The sequence below is a fragment of the Fringilla coelebs genome (genome assembly GCF_963513975.1).
Source record: "Fringilla coelebs genome assembly, chromosome: 1".
Classification (NCBI taxonomy): domain Eukaryota; kingdom Metazoa; phylum Chordata; class Aves; order Passeriformes; family Fringillidae; genus Fringilla; species Fringilla coelebs.
This window is the reverse complement of record NC_140028.1, coordinates 85,327,373-85,346,985: the sequence shown is the minus strand read 5'-3', so window position 1 is coordinate 85,346,985 and position 19,613 is coordinate 85,327,373. Positions and strand designations below refer to the sequence as shown.

At 43.1% G+C, this 19,613-nt stretch overlaps 1 protein-coding gene across 4 annotated transcripts in view; it reads left to right on the top strand.

Annotated features, from left to right (window-relative positions):
• SLC22A23 (solute carrier family 22 member 23) overlaps positions 1-19,613 on the top strand; it is a 109,039-nt gene that overhangs the window by 17,980 nt on the left and 71,446 nt on the right. For all 4 annotated transcript variants that reach the window (XM_084216267.1, XM_084216265.1, XM_084216264.1 and 1 more), the window contains exon 3: positions 5,187-5,341. In XM_084216267.1, coding sequence (XP_084072393.1) covers positions 5,272-5,341 — 70 coding nt within the window. In that variant the 5' untranslated portion in view covers positions 5,187-5,271. The remainder of the gene's footprint in view (positions 1-5,186; positions 5,342-19,613) is intronic.

Here is a 19,613-nt window from a genome sequence, read left to right as displayed (position 1 = left end):
ATAAATAAATACAGTATTAAGTATTGTTTTGAGTGCCTTCTACTTGATATTCATTAGGAACCTTTGCATAATGATTTTTAAGGGTCTGAAAGAATCATGATGGTCAGTGTAAAAGCATGTTAATTGTTCCTGAGTAATTTATATCAAGCTAAGTAGCACAAACTATTTGATATTTGGCGTACTTGCTTCCCACCAACACAATTTATTGCAGCTGTAAAGCTAGTCAGGAATTATTTTCTAATTATACAAGCAAAGCCTTTAGTTTAGGGCTGGGTTTTGTTTCCTTAATGAAGCAAGAGGACCAAAAGAAATTGGAAGCGGCATTGATTTCACTGGATACATGACTAATGTAATGTCAACCCTGTGCTTACACTGTACCTTTTGGTGAGTTGAAGGCCATTTTTTGCAAACCTTTCAATTGTTCTTTTTTTAAAGTTCTTGTTAGGCAAACATTGTGATATAGTGTTAAGGATTTCGTGCTGACTTATGTGCAGCTCGTGTTGGGGTATTAAACTTAAAAAGAGTAAATCATAATTCCTTGAAATGAGGCAGTTAAAACATTATTGGATACCCCAATGATGCTGAGGATTCAGCTTTAATTTTAAAAGGTGGTCTTGTACTGCTGAAGATGGGAGGAAAAATTACATGGCTCAAGTGATTTCAGTGGAAACTTGAAGCATCTGAAACAATAGCTCTAACAGTGCTGTCCCAGTCACTTCAGTGCCTTCCAGCACAGTTGCCAGTGTTGGTGCTTTTCATGGCCCCAAGTTAACTCTTTTGCCATTCATTAAAACAGGAAAAGAAGAAGAGTTGCCTATTAGGGAAATCTTATAAAACCTCAGCAACTCGCCAGCCAGGGAGAGAAAAGGCCCCCTGCAGCACTGCAGTAATTTGGATCAAGCATTCCTAGCAAAATTGCATCTTAATTCCTGAATAGTCACTGAAAATTTTTGGGCAAGAGACAAATCATGACTTTTCAGTGAAGTAGGGAACATGCATGAAATACAGTTGAAATTGATTAAAATACCACAATAAAATGGGACACTAAGAACCCATAGAAAGTATAGAGGGGAAATGAATGAGGGATCTTGCTTGGCTTTCCTAAAATGGAATCAGTGTGGAGAAAGCAGACTTATTACCAAGTTAGGAAAGTGCTGCTATAATTGACAAATAAGCCACAAATAAGTGAACAACTTGTTGCCTAAGGCGCTGGCTTGGAGAGAGAACTGCAGTAAGCAGATTTAATAGCTCTCTGCCACCAAAAGGAGCATCCTGTGCTTCCATCCATTGCTGTCCCCAGTGTGTGCTTTGTGCTGCCACATGAGCTTGTTGGAGCCCTCTGCAAGCTGCTTAGCTGAGCTAATGCAGCATAAAATTACCCTGATTTTCAAATATCTAGTGAATTTAGGAGAATTGGTTTCCAGCTGTGGTGCAAAGGAGAAAAAGGGTAACTTGGTGGCTGGAGGGAACAGTGACCCTTTTGTGGGTGACTAGAATGGGCATGGTTGGCTGCCACCACAGCTGGTCCTCATACTCCTGTTTAGTCCACATTGCCAGCTGATGCCCCTGACACAGCAGAACTCCTGTGCTCAATAGGTTTTTTACTGTTTAGCATTTGGGGCTGGTGAAAGAAGACCTAAATGGAATTTACTTTGCTATTTAATCACAGCTTGAATTTCTGCTAAGGTGTGGGGTTGTTTAAAGAGATGGATACAAAGGGGTTCAGATTGTACCTGGTAGAAAGAGAAAATTAAGGAAAAAGGATGTCGGTTCCAAGCAAGAGCCGGGGAGATAAAACAGATAAAAAGTGTTAAAAAGTGTTATAAAAATTCAAAGCCTGTTTTCATTTCACTTATATACCACTCTCCAATTCAGATAATTAGAAGATGTTTTGGGGTTTTTGTGCCATTAGGGGCTTTGCTTTTCCTCTTTGAAAGAAGCTTTTAAAGCTGAATGAGGCCAAAGCATAGAGTGTATTAAGGCAATTTGCTAAGTAAACTGAGTGCTCCGTGCTCAAAACACAGTAGGTGTGCACGCTGGGACAGCTCTGCGTGGAAAATCTATAGGAGGAAGATCTGCAAACATGCTCAGCTGTGGGAAGACCAGCTATGTCCAATGCCTGAATAAGTTACTTGTTCCACAGGCAGAGAGTGCTGCTGGCAATTCTGCCTGCTCTGGACAGAGCCTGTTGAGGTTTGTGTGGAAAGTTGGTGGGCATGGAGTTCATGTAGCACCAGGACAGACAGTAAGTCTGTACCTCTCATTGCCCTGTAGTGCCCCTGCTCTGCACCTGCTCTGTTGCTTTTTGGAGCCTCTGAGTAGTTCCAGTCCCAAAGGCAAGAGGGAGCCTGCAAAGAATGGAGTGGGAAGGGCAATTTGACCAGCTGTGAGAGCCAAGCCTGGTTACCTCAGGGTGGGGACACGCGTAGGAGCCTGGGAAGAGCCGCTCTTGTCCTCGGCCCATTCACCTCCCCCTGCAGTGCAACTCTGACATCAGGAATATCTTTTTGATGTATTTGCTTATCACACCGTGGGGGGGCTGCAGATTCTTCAAAAGCCTGGGGTTGCTCGTATCCCTGGTTATTTACCTGTGCAGGCAGCATTTAGCATTTGATCTAGATAGCAGCATGCGCTGTAGGTGGAGACTTCCGTGATACGGTAATCTCTCTCTGGAGCGGTTTGGATGGCAGCAGATAGCATCCTGGGGCTGTTTTTCCAGGGAAATTGTGTATGGTTTAATTTCTCACAAGCATTTCCATGTACTGATAGACAGGTAATTCTGTCTGCATATAAAAGGCGCTTTCTTATGCTCTGAGACACCATCCTGTCAAAACACTGCTGGATCACCAAATATATGGCTGATAGCTGCCCTGAAGCTTCAGTTTTTTGAGAAGTGTGCTGCATGCCTTGGTGAAGAAGATGACTAGTTTTGTGCTTGTGAGAAATGCCTCTTACCAGAGGACTTTTCTGGCCTCAGTTGCTTTTTATGGGCTCAGGAGGCTCTTGGATTTTCTGATTTTTTTCATTAGCAGCAACCACTCATTTGTGTCACTTGTATAATGGTAGAAGAAGTTCTGTGTCCTAATGATGGGTAACCTTGAGTACAAGGGGTGGGAGGAGGGGAAGACGGGAACTGAAGTATGCTAAGCATGAGGTCTTTTTCAATCAACATCAGGGAATGGCAGGTCAGGCTTGTGATGAGAATTAAGTTCCTAATTCTGAGTGTTTGCATAATGCCTTTCATCTGCAAAACACTTCCACAAATACTAATTGGTATGAATTACAGCTTGGCATAACAAAAACGGGGCTGCAGAATCTTTGCAGATAGCTGATAACACAAAGTTCATGGGGGATTTTTTTCTGTATTCAAGGTTTTACATGAGGCATTTCCCCTCCCTGCCCAAGTGCTGTGTTCCATAAATACAAAATCTGAAGCACAGGCAGCAGTCACTCCCCATGTCCAGCGTGTCCCCAGTGTGTTGTGCATCACAGAGTCAGTGATGTTGTGTTCCCACCCTCAGCCCCACTGCAGCTCATCTTCCAGGGGGCTGTGCTTGTACCCTGATGGAGAGCAGCCTGCTTTAGCCTTGCTTTCTTCAGCTTGCATGTTGGTTCTGTTTTAAAAGCTTTGAATGGCTAATGCCAACAAGTTAAATCTTTGAGGGGCCTCACAGGTGATACTGTAGCTGAAAATAATAATAAACCTGTTTTCATGCAAGGAGCCATGACATGACTCTCTTAGGTGTGACTTTGAAAACACCTGAAAGATGACTGGTGCACTCTTCCAGTTCCCAAAAATGCAAAAAATTATAATGATGTATCTTTTTCAGCCCTTCACTCCTTATTTTAAGTACTGCAAAATCCAAAGTTCTAATTGTGAATGCATATGTATAATGTATTTTATAACTGCTGGTGACAATCTGCTGAAATAATTGAATAGAAATGCTACAGCATGTGAAACCGGACTAAGTTGTGAGATTTAAATGCTCTTTATTGTGCTGACATTCAACCTGATGGCTGGCTTGCAGCTGACAGTCTGCTTTGAATGGGTCTGTGAAAGCTGCCTACGAAAAGCAAGTTCATGTATTCTTTGTGAAAATGGCATATGGAGCTGACTAAAAGGGATCCTCAGTTCCACTGGAAAACTTGTGGGAGTTGACAAGTTGAAAAATTTTGGAAATCTCCACATAATGATCCAATTCTTGCTTAAAAATAGCCATGTGCTCTGGTGCTTCATATCATTCTCCTTGCATAGAAAGAGGGGAGAGAAAAGGGAATTATAAACTCTAAACATATGAATAAGAGATGTTAAAAATGTCATGTTCCTTGGACATGAAAGAGCCAAACTCTGCAGCGTCTGCCCCCACATTCAGTGGTAGCATAACTCTTCCTCCTCATCAGCACTGTACCAATACATGCAACTACAGATTGCAGCTGCAAAGGAGGGCTGCAAGTCCTCTGCCCCTGTTGCCTGTAATGGTTTTTGAAGTGGTTTATTCCTAACCCTCCCCTCCAGTCAGACTGGTTTTGTAGGTCTCTCCAATGGCTATGGAGATACCAAGTGGAAGGACTTGGAGCTCACAGCTTTCCTGTGAGTTTTATTATTGACTCTCTAAGGCTCAGTGAAGTGACCCGAGCCCTGTTTTGTGTTCAGTCCATGTTTGTTAGGCTTCTCCTCAACAAATGAGACCAAGAAAAGTAGTTTTGTGAGCTGGTTGCTCTTGTAGATGAGACTGAAAAGCACATGTCTCTCGGGAAGAGGAAACCTCTGCAGCTAAAAATATATTATGCCATGTAGTATATAATACCATATATCCCTCTGTGCTAATATAAAAAACTCTGAGAAGTTGATTTTCATCTCCAAGGGACTTATTTATGGCCTTGCAGTAGTTCCTAGATGCTTCCTTGTTTATCTTTGTTGTTTTGAAAATGCTCGTTAAATCGAGCACCAATACAATGTGCTGTCTCTGCTTAATCCTTTCTGAGATGGACTTGTCAATGCAAAGCTGGCAGAGAAGTCTGGGATTTAGTAAGAAAAAAGGAGAAGAATGAAACAAATGTTAAAAATGGGTAGCAGTATTTGGAAGAGATTGCCTGACTTGTTCCCCTCTTTGCCAGTTTGAATGATCCAACATTATGTCCATCCTAGCTTTTAACGCTGTTTCTCCGAACTTCCTTATTTTTAGGGTTGGTCGACGGCCTGTACTGCTCTTCTCTGTCATATTCATTTTGATATTTGGACTGACTGTGGCACTCTCAGTGAATGTGACCATGTTCAGCACACTCAGGTTTTTCGAGGGATTTTGCCTGGCTGGAATTGTCCTCTCCCTGTACGCGCTGCGTGAGTATTCCTTCGCTGCCCATACAAATGGGTTTTTATCGAGTATGAGGTTTGCTGTTCTCTGGCTTCCTGCTTTTGTTCAAACAGATCAAACCAGAATCATATTGATTGCAAACGCTTTAGTCCAAATTTTGCTAAGGAGGATTTTTGCAGCTGTCTCTTTAGGTCGCTTCAAAGCAGTCTGTGAAGTTGTCTCAGAGTTCATTTTAAAAGTTATAAGGTGGTTTGGGTTTGTCTGTTGTTTTTTAAACCTAGAAGTTACCTGGGTCATAGCCATAATGTGTAATGGGAGTAGATTTCACCCTGCAGTATTGAGCTCAGTGGGAGACCGACTACTTTGGCTGCCTCTAGCAGTTTGTACTCTGGCACTTTTTCAGAACTTCCTCTATTACTTGCAGAAATATCCTGTGTCCCTGCCTCAGCATTGTAAAGTTACAGCAAAAAGATGTTAGAAGGCCCTGAAGTCCTTTTATCAACTCCTTTTTATTTTTTGGTTGTGTAATTTTGGGGTTTTGTTTGGGTATTGTTGCTGTTTTTGTCTGTTTCGTGAGGAGGAAAAAAAATCTCTGAATGACGCTTGAGGGAGAGCTTGTAAGAAATACCTACATGCTCCCATCTGGGCTGACTAGTAAACTTGTGGCCACAGCACTGTAAAACCCCCTCTGGAGGCCTTGCCTTTGGAGCATGCATCCATGATGCACCAGCCTAATCTGTGTCCCTTGGATATGTTCCAGAGAGCATCTTCTGCTTCCTTGGCTGTTTGTAATTAACAGGTGGCACCACACCAACCAAAGAAAACACAAAATTTTCTCCTCCTTATTATGGCTCTGGAAAAGCATTATCTAATTATATCCTGGAAGTTGCTGTACAGATCGTCATAAAATTTTATTTACTTCCTATTGTGGATGGTATCTAACCCATCAAGATTTAGCACAGTGTCCTTACTTTGCACAGAGTATTTTGTAGTGTTAAGTTCCACAGTTTTTGTTTTATTTTTGGTCTGTGCCATGGGGAAAGAGGCCTGACTGCAACAGACAAGAGTTTGTTCTGTATTGCTCTTCATTGCTATACTTGATATGGTACCCAAGATACATGATTTTTTAAATTCTCTTGCCTTTGCTCATGTAATCTCTAGTGAGAATCTTACACCAGAAAATGAAACTACCACTGATGACATTACACTTCTGTTGAGAAGAAATTTAACCTGTGTGGTTCCCATGGGAGGGGGCTTCAGTGATTACCAGTGTGATGTTCAGCTGGATAATAGGCTTGTCAGGATTTTTCACCAGTTGCAGCATGTTAGTTTTTCCCACTTGATGAGGGTTTTTTCTAACTTTGAAGAGATTGCAACTGATGATTTTCATGGGGAAATGCCAACTAAATAGAAGTTTGATTCTGGACATTTTTATGATTGGAGTGAAAAAGTGTATGTGTTGCTTTAGACCAGACAGTAGCTTGTCAGCCCAGGCTTTCATTCAGAAAATGGCATATTCTGGTTTCTTCATGCACTGCTTGGTCCAGAGCAATGATTTGAGTCTGCTCTTTAATCCCCACCCCCTCTAAAATTCAGGTGTTTGCTATAACCACTGCTGTCTGGATACACAATGCCTAAACAGAGCTGGTAGGTGTTAGGAGAGATCCGTGTGAAATTAGCTGCAGGCTGATCATCAGCACACTTCTGTGGAGGTGAGAAAATGTGAAAGATGCAGCACCTGTGCCTCTGATAAATCTTCTGACCTTCTGTCTCAAGAGATGAGGGGAGGAAGTCTTTAAATTAAATAATTTAAACAAAAAAGAAGTTGTCCCCTTGGTATAGAGCGCTTGGAGAGAAGTAACCCCTAAAGTCTCAAGAGAATGGGAGTTGTAGGGTTTTCTGTTTGGTGGTGGTTTTGATTTTAGTCCTCATATAATTTCTTAGGCTTCCTCTCAGTCTTTACTTACTACTATCTTTTCTGCTGGTATCAGAAAAGTGTGTGAAGTATTCTTATGATTCATAGCTTCTCTTCCCTTTCCCTTAATGGCCTTGATTTCTTCCCCTGGAGATTTGTTGCCCCTGAACTCCCAGCTGGCTGCCCTGAACAGAACAATAGAAAGTGGAAAGTTTGACCTGTTAGTGGCAGCCATTAGCCAAAATTTCCAAAGCTACTGTGCAAAAGAAAACTGCATAGGCTTGCATAGCCTGCAAAGGTAATTAGTCTGCCTCTGGGATCCTTTTACTGTGTTGAGCTTGCTAGTTGTGCTTGGATTTATGGCCTGCCTGGGGGAAATAGTAAATAACAGTTCAGGATGCCTTGGGAGTGAGAAGAGCACAAAAGTGCTGTCTTTAAAACACAGAGCTGCCAAGACTGAGTTGCCTTCACCATCCAAACCACACTCTTCTTCATAGCCTAGTGCTGTTATCCAAGGCGCAGAGTGTGCCAGGGATGAGCCCTGCCTTCCATGGAGGGACAGCATGGAGCTGCTGTGCCCCTCTCTGGGCTTTCCTCAGTGCTGTGCTGAGCTCTCTTCTTGTGGCCTGCAAGTACAGCCTCTTCTTGCCTGGAGCTGCTCAGGGCTTATCTGAAGGAACCACCTCGGGACGTTGATTTGTTAAACTGAAAATTTCGCCTGCAGCTGCCGTAGTTTTGTTGGAAGAGGTGTTTCAGGTGAAATTTTTAGTGAAGCTGCAGGAAGAGACAGGCTTTGTGCAGGTGATGGTGCTTGCTGTGAGTGGGGGAAGCAGAGGAGCAACGAGCCCAGGACTTTCCCCTCCTGGCTGCTGTGGGTCCTTGCATCATCCAGGAGAATGAAATGCAGCAGATCCTATTCCACTGAGCCAACACATGAAGCTTTGAAAGGCTTTTCTTTCAGGCTGATGTGGAACAGGAGCAGCATTTACTGCCTTCCAGAAGTGTTTTCCTGCCTGGAAACGGGTTTTCCTGCCAATCTTCATGGGTTCCTGTGCTTCTCAGCAGTTAGCACAAATCTTGTATGCTCAGGGAACAGCAAGAATCCTCAGTAAGCCCTTCCCAGGAGGGTACAGTGTCTCCCAATATGCCACACTCAGCAGCAATGTGGTGCACAGAGCTGGTGCTGCCTGCTGTGGTATGCTGGGTGGGTCCCCTACTCTCCTTGCTTAGCAGATTTCTGCAGTCATGGGCCACCTCTTGTTGGAGGAGGGTGCTGGGACGAGTGGCAAAATCTCCTGGAGAGAGAAATGGTGAAGGGATGATGAGGAGTGCTCTGGCCACAGTGGCTGGAAGGGCATGTATGGCCTGCCCAGCAGCTAAATGTAGAAGGGAGTGTAGACTGGGGACTGGAGGAAAACAGGTTTAGAGAAGGCAGGGGAAAGCTGTTTTTTTCTCAGAGTGCCTTCTGTTTGGTACTTGTTGCTGTGTGCAAGTCCGGAGAGGAAGGATGGGCATTCTGTCCCTGTTAGCTCAGCAGGGATGGATGCATGGTGCCACAGCCTGCTGCCAGCCCAGGGACAGGAGGTTTGAATTCACCACTGGGGGAAAGCCCTAAGATGGCCCTGAGAAGAATTGTCCTTTGGACAGGCTGAGAGGGAGAGGAAGAGGTGTGGGAGCCCTGAGCAGGGTCACGGGTGCCTGAGTAATGCCTCTGCTGGTATCTGTGGATTTGCAGCTGCAGGCCAGGCATGCCAGTCTTACTGCAGATAGCTCTGCTTGCTGCTGTAACTCACGTGGGACCAAGTACACTCAGCAAATGTGGAAGTCATGGGAGAGAGCAAATCTGATTGCTTTGAGGGTGTGGAGGGTGTTGCATCTGGGCCACTTCCATCTCACTGGGCCATTGCCTTGGCCCTGACCACGGAGCAGCCCTTTCCTGGGTGCCTGTGGGCAAGGGCAGATGCTCTGGCTGGCTCAGCACAGCTCCCTTCCTTAGGGCTCGTTGCCATCATCTGACACTAGAGCTCTCATGGCTGAAGACAGGACTTCCCCCTTCACCCCCTCTCCTCTCACATGCCCAAGGCTGGTGTCAGCATCTGCCTGAGCCCTCTGCCAGGCAAGCCATGCACCTTCCCTCCGGACATCACCAGGCGTGCCACTGTCAGTGGATTGTGCCCTCTGGTCCTGTCCCCCGCTTCCTTTGGGAGATCTGCTGGCACAGTGTCTCTCGTGCTGCCTCAGCCTGGGGGATAGGGTGGGAGTGGGGGCTCACACTGGGCAGGGACATTAAATGAACAAAGGACAAAAAAGCCTTCCCTTCCAGCTGTTCATGTCCTATGCTGTATCTGTTTCACGGTCAGGATCCCTGCTTTTGTCACTTTCTGGAGCCAAAGCCAGGACTTTGGTATTAATTAAACTGTTTAATGGGAAGGAGAGGAAGGGGAGATATATTTTTCAGGCAGATGCTCCTGGCAGGTTTAAAGAGCTTCCCATTAAAGAGCTGTATGCTGTCGCTAATGGCTGTACCTGAGCTCAGGCAGCACAAGCCACGGTGTGGATTTGCACACAATTGCAGGCTGTTCAGCAGTTTCATGGGTGACTGAGCTACAGATTATGCTGCAAAATTAGAAAGTCTAGACTTGAATGAACTGGTAAATAAGCTCTGGAAATAGCTTTGCTAGAAAGAAGACATCTAAGGTTGGAGCAAGGAAGCAGGGGTGTCCCTCCAATGCATAGTAGCAGAATGAGTGGGCATGTTTCTTCTCTTTCACTCTTGGGAGAAAAAAGGTAGAAAAACCATTGAAAATCATAGGTTGTGTTTCAAAAGCCTCTGGAAGCTTGGCAAAGGCTTTCAGACCAGTTAGGATGTCCAGCTCTGATGTATCTTTCTCCTTTATAGCTAGGTCAGTCTAACCTGTTACTCCTGCAAATTACACAGGCAGTGATCTGAAAGACTAAATGTGGCTTCTTAAGATTTTTTTTTTTTTTTTAACGTGTGTCCTGGAAAGCTAGAGCGGAGTGCTAGAAAGTTTGCCACTGACTGAAGAATGAGCAAGTGCCACAATGGAGCAGCTCTGAGTGTTGAGCTGCAGTGACGTCAGATTTTCAAAATAATTTTGCTTCCAGTCAGGTGTTAATAGAAAGAGTGAGATTTATGTTTTTTGTCTTTTCCTCCTTTATTTTTCAAAAGTGTATAGGCTTTTGAAAATCATGAAGCATTTCAAGTTTATAATTGATTTCATTCTCTGTTTTCCTCTCACGACTCTTCAGTAGCAAGCATGGCCTTGGCAAGGCAGGTGAAGCACTGGAAACAGCAGGCTCTGAAGCTGTTCTGTGTAACCTGAACTGGCTCAATAAATAGCCCTGCAAAGCATTCCCAAATTGTAGGATGTGGAAAACATCTGATTGCTTTCCAGTGCATTGACATGTGAGTTAGCTCTGCAGTAACGTGCAGTTCTCTCCACTGACAGGTCTGTGATAAGATCAAGGTTGTTAAGCCACCTACCTTCTGTTTATGTAACCAGCCTTCCTTTGTCTGAGTCACTTGATGCAGATCTGGTAGGAGTGATCACAGAGGGATCCACTGAACGAAAAATTTTAACTGGCTCACCTTAAGTGACCATTAATTGTTAAATGATACAGAACCTCTTTGTTTATAGAGCCACCGCTATGTGGCTGTTCTATCATTGAGCTGGTATGTGATTTTCTGGAAACAGCACTGCTACAATTTTCGATAGCTTTGTGGGAGAGCTGTTAAAAAAAAAAATAGTATGCAGTAGGAGCTCTCCAGCTGCTCAAAAAAAGTGCTGTGCATGCCTTTTATCAAGTGCCTGGGGGCTCAATTTATGCAAGAGTGGAAAAGGTTATTGGAATTACAGTACTCTCCTTATAAGTATAAATCTTCCTGTTCTGGGTTGCTTCCCTCGCTTTAGTCAAATCACAACTCATAATGGTCTGTTTGTCTCTTTTTCCTCAGTACTTCTGCTGAATTTCCTTCCTTTCCTGATGGTCAGAGTGGGCACAGGCCCTTCAAGGGACACAATGTCTGCCATTAGGGCAGACATGGACCCTCATCCTTATTTTAACCCCTACACACTCTTATGGAGCAGAGGTGCCCTTGAAGCATTGCTAGCATGTTGTCCTGAATCCTTGAAAAAGTGTACCATTGAAGGCAGTCCACTTGAAATTAATTTATACAAAGTCTTCAAGTATGCCAAAGGAGAATAAAAGTAGGCTCTTTCTAAAGCTCCTTGGAAGGTTAGAACAGGTTTGCTTGATGCAGTTATTGTAGCAAATATAATTTTAATCAATTTTTCCATTTCTGTTGCTGAAAATCTTGTGTGTTGTCAACGTGACAAAAAGCCTAAGGAATTTTATTTGAGGTACTTTTTGTATGACTGGTCAATTGTGAATGCAATTAAGATAGAACACTGCAGTTGTTACACGTGTGATGACACAATCAGATGAGATTAGAGTACACTTGCAATTTCCCCAGCTCAGAACACAGCTTGCATTTTTACCTTTTAAAGTGTCTGTCTTTTAATTGTTCCAGACCAGCTCCAACACTCTGGGTATGCTCAGTCTGCAAAATCTTACCTTCTGTCATGCAAATACTTGTAACTGTTCAGAACTGCATTTACACTTTTAGGGATTTTTTTAATTGGTGGGGTTTTTCTATTCTGAGCAATGTCAAATAGATTCATAAATCTGTTGCACAGCTGAAAGCTTGCTGCCACTGAAAGGAAATGAGAGGGGCTTTTCTCTTCCTCTTCCAAATTCCTTTGCTTTGTCTCAGCTGCTCACACAACTAAAGACTTTAAACTATAAGGGAGTGTTTAAAATGGATAGTTAAATCCGAAAAGTTGCCTTTCACTTGCAACTCTTTGCCTCAGCTGAAGTGGTGTTATAGTCTCACTGCCAGAATAAATTGTGACGTGTCTGTTCCCTCTGCTGGTTTGTTGGGGTTTTTTCCCCTCTTGCTGTAAGACAGCTGCTAAATGGCTTTTTCTTGCTACCTAGATCCAAGCTCGTGTTCTATGTTGTGTAGGGTGGCTGGTAGTAAAAGCTTCCCGTAACATGTGTGCATCCGTCCATGCAGGACATGTCCAAGTGACTTTGGTTTTTTAAATCTTATTAATTTTTCCTACCAGACAACTACATTTTTGCAGAGAGCTTTAGGGAGAAGTTGTGCATATAAAGCCCATTGTGCTGAGACTGTCAGCTTACTGAGTTTTAGTTGCCCTGTTCCTCATCTGTGTCCTGGCACTTGGCAGCACTTGAAAACAGGATGGGCTAGTGTTGGAAATGAGAGGAGCAGTGACATTCTCAGGAGCTGCACTTAAGACAGGCAGCATTCAGGGTTGGATTTGTTTTTCCCCCAGATGCTTCTTCCAGTGAGGGCACAGACATACACACATTTTTTTGTGTGTGCGTGTGCCAACTTTCTGCTGCAGAAGGAAGGACGCGTAGGTTCATAAATCACCTAGGAATGAACAGTGCTTTCCTTCCCTTTCCTGCCTATCCCTACAGGCTAGCTTGTCAGGAAAACAAGCCAAGTTATAGCAACAGGATGTGCATAGAGGAAAAGCCATGTCTGTGTAGAAGGTGCATTTAGAAGTTATCTGTAGTGACTTTGAATGCTCAAGTCCAGCAACAAATGTCAGTGCACAAATTCACATAAATATTTATGTGCCTTTCAAGGGGAGCCATAATTAAACAAGGCTAGCCAAATTCCCATCCCTAGTCACGCAGACATGACTCCTATTTTCTCACTTACAAATAATGTAACCCTGTGGGATTTTTACTAGCTCAAGTTAATTAAATTTCACTCAAAGCATGAAATTTGCAGGCAGTGCTCATTGAAGTAATTCTGCAAGTGTGTATTATTTAGACAGATACAATAAAAAGTTCACTTTTGTTTTAATTCTTCATTTTATTTGTTGACAGGGTACAGAATTTAATCATACACACCATACCAGTGCTCGTATCACTCATTTTTCTTTTTTTTTTTTTTAAAGAAAACTCCTTGATGTAGCATTGTGAATGAATTTGTTCATAAGTTATATGCTGCAATTATTGATGGACCTAAAAGTATGAGCTATGTTTTTGTCTTTTGAGAACATCTGGTCCCTTCCTAAATGACTTGTACAGACACTTTTGTAGTTTTCAGAGATAAGCTGAGACCTAAGTGCTTGCTAATATCTTGGAAACTTGTTTGTTCACATTCTTTGAATTCTGGTTATGGTATGAATTGTGAGAGAAGAAATCCGTTTCCTGAAGTCTGATGGATGAGGTGCAAATTTTTGCACTACTCCAGTTTTGGATATATAAGCTGCTTGTCTGCTTTAGTCAACCATACATTCAGTATGGAATCTTTCAACCTTTCTTGCAACAGCTATTGAATTTAGGCCTGGTAAAAAAACCCAGATGTTATCCTAGAGAAAAAGGGTGTTTGAAGAAGGTTCAGCGGCTTGGGAATATAGCTGACCCTTGATGAAGTGCCTGTGCTGAACTGTGGAAGAAAGCACAGTGCAGTGCTTGCATCAGAAATGGATCCATTTGGACCCATGTTCTTGCACCTCTCTGGGTGATGTCCCCAGCTCCTGGATGTCCCAGCATTTCTCTCTAACTAGCTTGTGCTTGAAGGAATTCTTGGCAGGCTAACAATCCTTGTGGCCTCTCCTTCCAGCTTTCTGCCCTAGTCCCGTGGCAGAGACCACCCTGTCGTGCAGCGATGCCTCAGCCCCCTCCCTTGCAGTCAGGATTTAAGTGCAAATACATCTCCATCAGTGGCTCAGCCCATATAATCAATGCACTAAGTTAAGGGCACGCATTTCATTCTGCTGTTGTTTATTCTCTGAGGAGAATAATCTCTGGCAGAAGCAGCAGGGGAGAGCCGTGTTTGCGCATGCCTCGGCCGGACTGGGACTGAGAAGTGCCGTGGTGCAGTGGAGGAGGGCAGGCTCTGCCTGAGCACTGTGCACTGGAATTGTGATTTTTGTTAAAAATGCAGACTGGAGAACCTGTGTGTTCTGGTGCTAAGACATAGGTGGTGGGTTATTTAATGTTACTGTTATCCAGACACTTGAGATTAATTCCCCAGGGAAATGAGGAGGGCATTTTCTCTATGAAGCACTGAGTTCAACAGATATTTAAGCACCAGAATTGTTGTCCAAAATAAATAAATAAACGGATCCCCAGAGTTTTCTACTTGATGTGAAACTGCTGTCCAGAAGGAACAAAGTGTCAGCCTGCCAACTCTTCAGGGACTTTTTTCAGTTCCACTGTTGCTTCCACTCAGATTTCAGCCTTGTAGGACAGATTTCAGTCTTGTAGGCACTGTAGCTGTCTCCTGGATATGGAGCACTCGATTAGCAGAGTCAGAAGGAATAAAAGTAGCAAAAAAAGCAGAGGAAGCAGAATCAATAATGTGGTGAGGCAAAAAGCAATATAAGGGAAGAATTTCTGCAGGGTTTTATGCTATTATTATAGCAAACAAAAACGGATTGAAGGCAGGAAGGAAAAATAAGAGCGACTTAAAGATTGTGTAATGCTGGAAGTAGCTTATGCGGTGATATTGCAACCGGTGTTCCTAATAGCATCCCATTTTTGTTTCATTTATAGCTTTGACTTTGAAAGGTTTGGTTGGGGTTCTTTGTCTAGAACTTGACTGACTTGTTTTTCAATGCAGAAAGCCAAATCTGTCTTTCTAGGAAGCTTGAGGAAAATTAATTAAAGAGCTTTTGAATTATAGATCCATTAAAAATGACTCTGCTTTGAAAGTTAAATAAATAAATAAAACTGTCAGGGTTTGTCATCTGTTGAAAAAAAAATTGTTTCCCTTGTATCTGTACAACAGAGAAACCCAATTACTGAACTCCAGTTCATTGGAATTTGGGCAGGAGAAGCTTTGATTACATCAACCTTGACTGTACTCATATGAGTCTTTTCTGGTGTCATTTGTGAGTTTAGAATAATGAATCAGCCATTGTCCCATTCTGTCCAATCAGTTGTCCCATTCTGCTTTCTTTTCCTTTAGTGTCTGTGCTAAGCCTGGAAGAAAATATGCAAAATCCAACCTACATCTTTCAAACCTTTAACCTGATGGATTTGACTTCTGCAGGAGACCTTTTTAACTGAGTGTTTTATTTCAATAAAAAGCATTCATGCAGGTGCCTTTCCTCCCTTCCTGACCTTTTCTTTAATGGTGGTCTTTCCCTGAGGATAAGTATGGGTCTAAGGTTAGTAACATGTGCCAAAGCAGAAAAGAAGAATAGCTAATGCATGACCCAAAGAGGAAAAATAGAAAAACCCCATACTATACAGTATGTACCACAACTGCCTCCTCTCTCATGCTGTGATAAAAGACAATGTGGCAGATATGTTTCTAAAATAAGCAATCTGCTCCAATCCAATGAAGAATAATAGCAGCAATTAAAGATTTTGTGCCCTGGTTGTTTTGGAAACAAAAAGATGGCCAGACAAAGCTGGCAGGATGTCATGCTGGCATGTGTGAGTGTGAGTAGCACTGCTGTCCTTTGCTGGGATTCTGGGAGGGAGGTTTTCAATACCTGGTGGGACTTGCATTCGACATACCGTTGCTTTTTCCTGCCAGGACAGCTTTGGATTTGACTTCTGACTAGGATACTTTTATTTGCCTATAATCCCCATCCCTCCTTCAGGCCACAGAAGCATGTCCTGCTTGCCCAGTGCTGCTCAGGTGCCAGCCAGCAGCTGCAGTGTGGCTCTGCAGCTCTCAGGAGTGAGAGGCTTTGGGGAGAAATAACCCACCTGCCAGTCCAAGCAGGACAAGGCCTTTCGTTTGTGCATCTGATCCTTTCTGCCCTGGATCTGGGAGTAGTTCAAATCTTAAAATGACAGTGCAGGAGGAACAGGCTGGAGCTGTTACCCTGCAGGAGAATCTGACAGCTGCTCAGGGACAGCCTAAGCTGACCTGGCTCTGCCTGTTCTGGGAATGTCCATCCTGCCCTGGCTGGTGTTCCCACCTACTGCTTGCCCTACTGATTCAGCAGTGTAAACACTTGATTTGGTTGTTTTGTTTGGTTTTAAGTCAGTTTTCCCCTGGTCTTTCTCTTCCCAAAAGCTCACTACAGGGTGGAATAAGCATAGACAAATGTGGAGAGAAGGACCAAGTGCCTGGGGAGTCAAGGAGAGAGGAGGGACTGCTAGGGCCACGGTATAAATTTGCCTTGCCATAATGCCCTGCTGTAGAAGCAATTTAAGAGCCCTTGCGGCTTGCTTGAAGTGCAAATGAATCAATTCCTGCAAGCTTACTGCAGCAACCTCGGGTCAGGAAATTCCCTTGGTGTGAACAGATTAGTCTGTTGCAAGTCATGGTGAAGCTCGACTTAATTCAGTGTGGGTCATTCTCAAATGTGGGATTTGAAACTTATTTCTTGCAGGCTTTTTAAAGATTAGACAGTGTTTAATTGCATCTTGGCAGAGACAGCGGGTCCAATACATTGAGAAACATATGTCTTGGACAGGTTGATGCTTCCTTTCAGGATAGCTGTCTTTGAAGGAGTAGCAGATGGGAGTCCTTCCACCTTTTCTAGGCACTGACTAAATTTGAGAAGAGCAGATAAACTGACAGCAGAGAAAAACAATTCTTAAAATTAATTTACAGGGATCTGTATGGCTTTAACTTTATTTATTTAAGCTTTCACTGTGAGAAGCCTGGCTTTGGATTTATTGAAAACTTCTGAAGGTCAGCTGGAGAACCAAATATGATCAGGCCCTAGCTAGGAGATTTCCACTTTTCTGGCTGGCTTTTCTTAGCAACATCCAAATTAGTGAATAAATAAAATCCTTCAGTCTGCCGATGGCAACAAAAAATCTGTGATTCAGACCAAAACATCTTGATCATGAACTTGGCAGTGCTAACCTTGAAGAGCAGAAAGGCAGACCATCAATCTGATATTTCAGTACTGTAAAGAGTTGCTTTGAAAAGGTCATTTTGTTGCTGTCCCATCTGTTTTACTCAGTAAATTTCACCCTTCAATGAGACTAAATTTTATTTTTTGGCTTTGGGAAGGTTAGGTCTTGAACTGGGGGGCCGAGATGATGATGTTTGTGTCTAGGATAAAGATGCTGAAAGATGTTCTCTGTACTGAATTATCAGTCAAGCTCCTAGAACCTTGGTCTTTTAATCAGAACATTTTCAAAGTCTTTGGGATTGTCAAATTGTGTGGTGTTTTTGTTAGTTAGGTTTGGTTTTGGGGTTTGTGGTTTGGGGGTTTTGTTGTTTTCTTTTGTTTTTAAATTTATTATTTCTGCTTTCTCAATTAATTTTTGATTGCTAGTTAGGTGGCTGCCTGAGAATGTCTGGCTACAGCATGCCCATTTCTATTTTAAAATGTACTGTGTGAAGTAGGAAATACAAAAGGAAGTTTCTGGATTTATGTGTTTAGGCTTCAGCTGTGTCTCCTGTTTGTTTTGTTATAAATGGCAGTACGGAAAACTGTACTCTCTGAAAAGTGAGTTTCACTTTCTCAACAGTGGAATGAAACAGTGTTTATTTTTTGGAGAAGACATCTATGAGAAAGGTACCCTACAGCACTTGTTATGATATATTAGGGGTGTTCACTAAGATTTATGTGAAAACAAGTTTTTTCCTGATGATTCTGAATTGGAATACTGGTCTGCAAAATGTTATGCACAATTCTAATTTCAAACAGAATTTTAGTGACTTAAATTAAAGCTACTACTGCAAGAAGGCTAAATGCCAAAGCAAACAATATTTAAGCTGATTTTTTAAATATACTGCAGGCAGTTACGCTCGTACAATGTGTAATTGGTATGAAATGGTACTTTTGAAATCTAAACCTTGGGACAATTTCAAGACAGGCCCTCAGTGTAAAATTCATTAGGTTTAATTTCACTTGACAGTAAATGTAAAATTGTCACACACTTGAGTAACCTAAACACACAATTTGTTGAAACTTCCATTTCCTGTTTGTTTTGCAAACTGGTGAATGAGGATGGGAACAGGATGTGATTGGCAAAGCCATTCCATGTTGTCTGTACCTGGAGACCCTGGCAGCAGCACAGGAACCTCTGGAACAGCCCAGTCCTGCCCCAGCACCGGTGCCGGTGGAGAGAGGGGCTGTCAGGGTGGCTCTGGGGGCCAGCAGAGCTGCTGCCCAGGGGGTGATGTGCCCATTCCTCAGAGTGCTGCTGCTCCCCTGAAGGTCTTTAAGGAAAAGTCTCGCTGCATGAGAGCTGTGCTGCGACTGTGATGCTGTTAAGATACGGATGCTCAGTAATTACTGGATATGGCTGTTAACAGGATGTTCCTGTTAATGTGCTCACCATGTAGGAGAAATGTGTTTGCATTCCTGTAACTGCTCCTAAACTCCCAACCTGGGGGAATCCCAGCAGCTGCTGGTGCAGGGAGCAGCAGCCCTGCTCACCTGCATTCCGCTCTGCATCTGCTTCCTCTCTGCTGGCTTAGTTCAGCCACATAATCCAGCCAACAAATTAACAAAAATTCAATTTGCTCAGCCGATTTCCTGCTCTTTTGTTGAAATATCCATTTAGGCAGCAAACATATGCAAATGTTGGAGGTAAATGTCAGGGGAGGTGAGAGTGCTGGAAGGTGGACTTCTGTGATGGGATGGCAAACTGCATCCTGACCAGCATTATCTTCTGCAGCTAAATCTGAAAACTGAACAAAGGTGTAGCCATACATTGCAGCTCTCAAAAAATACTGCCAGTGTCAGAATTTTCTGCCAAGTGTTGACACCTCCTGAATTTTCCCAATTAGGCTGGTTTTGTAGCTGCACTCAAAATCAACTGTGCGAGGTGATGTGGCTTAATCAAAATAAATCAAAAATACTTCTTGAAATATTACTCCCACCACTGTCTGTTTCTGTGCTCTGTTTTTTTGACAGATCCCCCCTAGGATTATTGTATGTTTGCAACAGCAGTGGAATTGGGAATAAGGGAACCATAACCAGTAGCGTGCTCTTTCCTTCTTGTACCACAATGTCTCTGTGTTCAGGATGAACTATACTTTGAGTTTCTTGTGTACTGCAGAGTATACTTCAGGTGGAGCAAAATCAAAGGGGAAAAAATCAGAGCACCCTTCTGTGAGGAAAACTGAATTCTTGAAGTGTAAAATTTTCTAGTGGCATCACACAACCCTGTCTGACATGGCTACAGTCTTTGCACCCCCGCAAAGAAGTTAAAGAAATGATGGGTAAGGAATTGTGCATGTATGGATTGCAGCTGAGCTGGCCACCCTCCCATGGAAAGGTCAGGGAGAGGAAGAGACTCTCACTGAACTGTTTTTAGTGGCAAGTTGTGGTCTTTTCTTCATTTGGAATTCTGGAATACTAGCAGCAGGCCTAGCAAAGATAGAT